This window comes from Felis catus, chromosome X, assembly GCF_018350175.1.
Source record: "Felis catus isolate Fca126 chromosome X, F.catus_Fca126_mat1.0, whole genome shotgun sequence".
Classification (NCBI taxonomy): domain Eukaryota; kingdom Metazoa; phylum Chordata; class Mammalia; order Carnivora; family Felidae; genus Felis; species Felis catus.
This window is the reverse complement of record NC_058386.1, coordinates 32,244,875-32,251,474: the sequence shown is the minus strand read 5'-3', so window position 1 is coordinate 32,251,474 and position 6,600 is coordinate 32,244,875. Positions and strand designations below refer to the sequence as shown.

Below are 6,600 nucleotides of genomic sequence, written 5' to 3'. Positions count from 1 at the left end.
TGCTACCTGCATTCTGGCCACATCCTGTAGGATGTCAGATTGAGGAACTAAGGGAGCCTGGGCCTTCAACCGTCTCTGTTCCCAAAGGCTGTTCTCAGTGGGAGCCCAGCCTAATCCCCATGCCTTGTGCTCATGCCAACCCCGAGCCCACACAACCTTCCAGATTCCCCCAGACTCAACTCTTGGGCTCATCTCTTCTCACACATTATGTTTTCTGCTGTGCTGACCCGTGTCTGACCTCAGCCTATCCTCATACACCTTTGGATCCCAGACCTAGTTTGGCAGCTACACACCCCCCAGCCCCGGACCCCACTCACTCTGGTTTTAGTTTCCCATTCCCAACAGGGCACTGGTCATCAACGGTGTCCTCCCTCCAGGGCCCAAGCTAGAGCTGATCCTTCCTCACCATCCTCCACCTCCTACTTTTTTGAAATGCACAAAGGGCCTAAACTTGGTGGCTCATTCTTTCCCAGGAGCAGTGATTCCCCCTCTCCACCTGCCTCCCCTGAGTGGAGGATTCCTGTGCACGTGTAGGAGGGGGATTTGGCAGGGGCTGCATTTACACCCATCCTGTACTGGCCCTGGCCCCCATGTTTCCTGTGAAATCCACAAGCATAGCTGAAGCACAGTTCTTTTTTTTAAATTTATTATTTATCGAGAGAGAGAGAATGAATGAATGAATGAATGAATGAATGAATATATGAATGAATCCCAAGCAGGCTCCATGCTGTTAGCACAAAGCCCAACATGGGGCTCCGTCCCAAGAACCATGAGATTATGACCTGAGCTAAAACCAAGAGTCAGCCGCTTAACTGGTTCAGTCACCCAGGCTCCCCTGAAGTACAATTCTTAAAGGGATGGCAGTATTGCTCTGCCTGATTGTCCCATGCCCCTGTGACCACAGAGGGCTTGCCAACACAGGGTCATTAAACCTTCAAATTCCACTTTGGACACCAGACAGTGTGAAGGAGCCCAGGAAGTCTGGCTCCCTACAGGTGTCACAGAGACCATTAGTGTGGATTACTGCATGGACTGTAAAGTGACCACCTGACCACACAGGTCTGCTAACCCAACATGGTTTATCCACCTACTCTCACCTCTCTGGCCTTAATGTTTATTTTCGAGAGAGAGAGAGAGAGAGAGAGAGAGAGAGCAAGCAAGCAAGGGAGGGGCAGAGAGAGAGGGAGACACAGAATCCGAAGCAGGGTCCAGGTTCTCAGCTGTGGGCACAGAGCTGGATGTGTGGCTCAAAACCACGAACCGTGAGACCATGACCTGAGCCAAAGTTGGACGCTTAACAGACTGAGCCCCTGAGGTGCTCCTCTCTGGCCTTTATAAATTCCTTTGCTGGGCCTTCTGGTGAAGTACCCAGGGGACTATTTTGTGCTAAAACAAGCCAAAGCCATGAGCCAAATCAACTGCTTCTAAAAATCAGACAGCTTTTTAACCAACATATCAAAATCTTAGCACACTGACTGATTCCCTTGCATGATCCACCCTGGAGGCAGTCCCTGTTGGCTGAAGGACACTGAAATATGAGAAACCATGCCCTGGTCACAAAGAAACTCAACTTCAGGGATGAGGTGGCAATGTGGGTGCTATCCTGTAACCAGGTGAAGGCGAATCTCCACCTGCAACTGTGAGACAGAGAGAGAGAGAGAGAGAGAGAGAGAGAGAGAGAGACAGAGAGAGAGATACCTGCTTGCTACTCAAATGAACACAGGGGTAACAGTTGAGCTTGGCTAAGGCAAAGAGGGCTTCCTGGCTCTCTACAGTAAATCACAACTTGGAAAGGCAGACATCTTGACAGTGAGGTTTCTGTAACTGTTTGGTTGAATGGCATTGTGGAGCAAGAAAAGTTTGTTGGATTTGTACGAGCACATATTCAAATCAGCTCTAAACACAACCCTGACACTATTATTGTCAGGACACTCCTATGAAGTAGGTAAAGGCTAAGCCAACACCATACTTTAAAAGATGGTGGCAGGAAGCAGAGAGAGGGTGAGTCCCCAGGCAGAGGGGAGCAGAGAGGAAACCAGGCTGAGGCCTGTCTGGTTCCTGGGTGTACCTCTGGCTGCTTCCTCTGCGTGGCACTCTGTCTCTCCCCAAGGTTCAGCAGGCTGCGGTCTCAGCCAGTGGCCCAGGCCCCCGGCCATCGCGTGAGATCCAGGCCAGGGGCACCTGGGGAAGCACGCCTAAGCATGTGGTCTACAGAAAGGGAGAGACGTGCAGCTACGCACTCAGGGCGCACCCTGTGCCGGGCGCTGCGCTATGCGCCAGTTGACAGGCACGCAATGACTTAATCTTGGCAAAAATCCAAAGATGGGGGAACCCTTATTATCCCCATTTCACACAGGAAAGTGCTTTCCAGAGGCAACAGAGGAGTGTCCCACATCACACGGCCACAAAGTGGTGAACTGGGATGGCCAACCCAGCTCCTCTGATCCCTTTGTCGACGCTGCCTAGGCAACCTCTGACCAGCCCTCTGTGACAGTCCAGGGGGCTGCAGGGGGGGGTGGGGTCTTGAGGACATGATGAACCGGAGAAAATATTAAATGTTGACAGTCACAGGAAGGGGAAAGACTGCCAGAACACTTGACGTGACAACTCTTTTTAACCCAAAACACCACAAGAGTCTTTGTAAGAACTGTATGTCCTCCCGAGTCCAGCACTCGGGACAGAACTTACACGGAACACACTGGTACCTCTCCAAACACGTATTCAGCCCCTGATAACTCTATGTTGCTCCATCAAGTATCTGATCGTAGACGGGTTAGGTGTTTCATGGAGAATGAGATTACTACAGGAGTTTGTAATGGAGTATATTTCTAAATAAATCTATTAACAGTAACCATTAAGAACTTCATAGGATTGGGACACCTGGGAGGCTCAGTCAAGGGTCTGACTGTTGGTTTTGGCTCAGGTCATGATCTCACAGTTCCCGGGATGGAGCCCCGCATCGGGCTCTGCGCCGGTGGTAGGGAGTTCCCTTGGGATTCTCCCTCTCCCTCTCGTTCAGCCCCTTCCCTGTATGCTCTCTCTCAAAATAGAGAAACATTAACAAATGGTTTTTAAAAAGAACGTCTAGGATCGCATGTCTTAGGCCAGATGCTACCTTTCATAGTACTATACGGGTGACCAGTGTCCGCGAGCGACGGCGGAAGGATATACTCCACAGAGGACCGCAGCACTGGCTAAGAATCCCTACCTCGAGCCCCTTTTTGGAATGAGGCGGGGTATAAGGCCATCGAATCAACCTGAGCATAGTTCCTTCTACGTGTACCTCTTCACGGTTTCCCCGTCGCTCCTCAATCTTCACGCGAAGCCCTGGCCCGTTAAGGGCGTGTCGGCTGCTAGGCCACCCTCTCCACCCACCCCCACTGCCATCACCTCCTGACTTCCACATGGTCTCCGGTCAGGAATAAGGCCTGTGGCCCCTCAGTCGTGGTCTTCAGCCCCCACCCTCCTTCTGGGCATTCAACATGCCTGGGAGAGCCACCCCCACCCCGCCAGCCTCCTGGCCTCACAAGCCTGGACTGGCTCAGCGCCAGTGAGGAAGTCTCTTCCCCCTGACCCGCTACTCCCTCAGGGCCGCTTCCCGCACTGTCCCCAGCGAAACCGCTCCCCGAAATGCCCGAGTCCAGCATCCCACACCGACCGCCCCGTCCACCCTCCACCTCCCGTGGGAGGTCTCCTCCCGGATGTCTGACAGACACCTCCGGCTACCTCCGAATGACAGAGACAGACACCGGTCAGAGGCACGGCCCTGGAGCTAACTCCTTTAATGTCACGTGCAGACACAAGGCCCGGCCTCCCTCCTCTGTGGGCGGCTTCGGGGTCCGGACGAGGGGGCGTGGGCATCACCACTTCCGAACTCGGGGCCTCCCATCCACCCGACGGGAGGTGGTGTTCTCAAGGAGACCCCTGAGGTGCTGGTTGCTGCCCAGGGCTCGCTGCACGTGCTCCGGGGTGATGCGCATCTTGTGGCTGTCCAGAGCCTCCTTGCCCGCCAGCTCCAGGATGTTGGCCGTCAGGTACTCGAGAACGGCGGTCAGGAAGACCGGGGTGGACGCGCTCAGGCGCGGGGCGTAGCGACCCTCTCGCAGGAGACGCTCCACGCGGCTGACCGGGAATTGCAGCTCGGCTCTCCTGGAGCGGGACACCGCGGGCCTCCTCCGTCTGCGACGGTGCCGACGGCGGCGCCTCCCAGACATGCCGCGTGCTGGGTTGGAACCCGATCGGCCCGGCCTGACCGTCCCGCTGGCCCGAGGGTGGCAGGATGGCGGCGCCGCCTCCTACCAAGTGTGCCCCTCACTGGGCAGGGAGCTGCTTATATGACACCTCCGACATTATGATGTCACTGGTGTCGCTGGTGTCACTGTGCCCTGCTCAGGACTGGCCTGGAAACATCCATGACAGACACCTGGTCTCCCTGTTGACTGCACTGGACCCTCTTTACGAGGGAACTCTTTCTCCTGGCCCTCAACAGTCTGGTACAAACAAGAACGGGAACGTTGCCACTGACACAGTGCTCTGTCTTGAGGACACTCCCCTCCAGGTTACCTGGTCTGGCCTTCCATGGTCTTTGAGCTCTTTGACAGCCCTTTGTAAATTGCCAGTCACGGACACACGTACTGAATGCTTTGTCCAGTAGAGGTCCAAACTCAACCCAATTTTGCCCCCGTTGACACATTTAAAGATTATCAATATTTCTACGTTCTTTGGATTCTCTTCTGGATTGGTTACAATATCCGCCAATTCCTCATCAGTGAAGACTCTTAACACATTTTCATGTTACATCGATATAAAGGTCATGAGTTCACTCTCTTTGAAAATATCTTCTAACTGTTTTGGAGGTCACAGTGATATGCCCACTAGATTCACCTGTCAGAGCCAGATAAAATTCAAAGACAAAAATGTGTACCTCATTCTCAGTTAATACCCAGGGGTGTCTCATTTCTTCTAGGTGAATCCAAAGCACCAAGAGCACTTTGTTGATTTTTTCTAATTTAAATTTTTAATAATTTTAATTTCCTTCTCTGCTAACTTTGTGTTTCTGTTTCATTTTTGTTCATTTACAGCCAATGATTTATTTTTATCGTTAACCAAAATGACTGGCGGGGGGGGGGGGTGCCTGGGTGGCTCAGTCAGTTAAGCATCCAACTCTTGATTTTGTTTCGGGTCATGAGCTCAGGGTTCACGGGTTCAAGCCCCACGTTGGGCTCCACTCTGGCACTATGGAGCCTGCTTGGGATTCTGTCTCCCTCTCTCTCTGCCCTTCCCCTGCTTGCTCACTCATTCTCTCCCTCTCACAATAAACATTGTTTAAAAAAATGGTTCAGAGTTTGGTTTTAGGATCTGACCATGTGGAAATCTCTCAAAATGAGTCCAAAGAGATCTAGTTTCTTTTGGGTGAAAGACAAAACACAACCTCATTTTCCAGTCTTTGTTCAAATCCATTAAGAACTGCATACTCTCTGAGGGGAGAAGAGCTTTTTGATATCTGGACTGATGAGATTTGCTGTTTCTGTGTTATACTTGACATATGCCTGAAATTATAGGATTGAAGCTATAAGCTCTACTTGTCTGGGCCCATATGTCTCTGTCTTTAATACACAAAGGTCTTCACCTTTGATTGTGTGAGTGTACAATGTTTTCCTACCTCTGGATGATATTAACAGATTATAAAATCTCTTAAATTAAGGGAGCTCTGTTCTTAAATTGCATTTCTAGATAAATAATTGCTTACACACATTGAGTATTTCCAAATTTTCTTGAAAATAAGGAAACCGAACTATGATACTTTAAATGAGGTAGATCTAAACAATATATATTCTCCCAGAAACTAAATCACAACTATTTTAAGATATCAAATTCAATTTAAGTAAATCTTTGGCAAACAGGACTAGTTCAATCGTCTAGATTTAATGAAAACAACTAAGTCCTTTCTCTTTTATCAGTGTTAACTATAACACAAATATGCATTTATCTACTACTCAGGTATGTTCTTCCTAAACTTATAAACTTTTACTGATCACATAAACTGGTGTTAATGTATTTTATGTTTAAGATTATGATATATATATATATATATAAATTTATAATTAACCAAATTGAATCACTGGTTGGACAAACTTCATTCTACAAAGCAATCACGTTTCATAGTATGTCAACGAGAAGATAATTTTTAAGATTTCTAGATAATGCATAACTTTGGACTGATAGTTAATGGGCATTCAATACATACCTAATTTTTTTAATGTTTATTTATTTGAGAGGCAGAGAGAGCAAGTGGGGGAGGAGCAGAGAGAGAGGGACAGAGAGCCCCAAGCAGGCTCACAGAGCCCTATGCAAGACTCTAATGAATTGTGAGATCATGACCTGAGCCGAAACCAAGAGTTGGATGCTTCACTGAATGAGCCACCCAGGCATCCCATAGGTGCCTAGATAATTTTTAAGACAGAATGTTGAAACACTGATAACTAAGTATAATTCTAGTTCGTATATTTTTGCTTCTTATTTGCATAGGCTACAAAGAGGCTCTATTTTTGAGCCTGCCCATGACCATGGTCATTTCTGCCACAGTGAGAAGTTATATAA

General features: G+C 49.2%; 1 protein-coding gene across 1 annotated transcript; it reads right to left on the bottom strand.

Annotated features, from left to right (window-relative positions):
- Nucleotides 1–3,752: 3,752 nt before the first annotated feature.
- Nucleotides 3,753–4,318, bottom strand: LOC123383321 (histone H2A-Bbd type 1-like). The gene has a single exon (XM_045050529.1). The coding sequence runs from the start codon at nucleotides 4,212–4,214 to the stop codon at nucleotides 3,861–3,863; it is 354 nt and encodes a 117-aa protein (XP_044906464.1). The 5' UTR covers nucleotides 4,215–4,318; the 3' UTR covers nucleotides 3,753–3,860.
- Between the last annotated feature and the right edge of the window lie 2,282 nt (nucleotides 4,319–6,600).

What these genes read in the sequence shown, in the direction of transcription:
- LOC123383321 (XM_045050529.1), bottom strand. Translation starts at nt 4,214, where the DNA reads ATGTCTGGGAGGCGCCGCCGTCGGCACCGTCGCAGACGGAGGAGGCCC.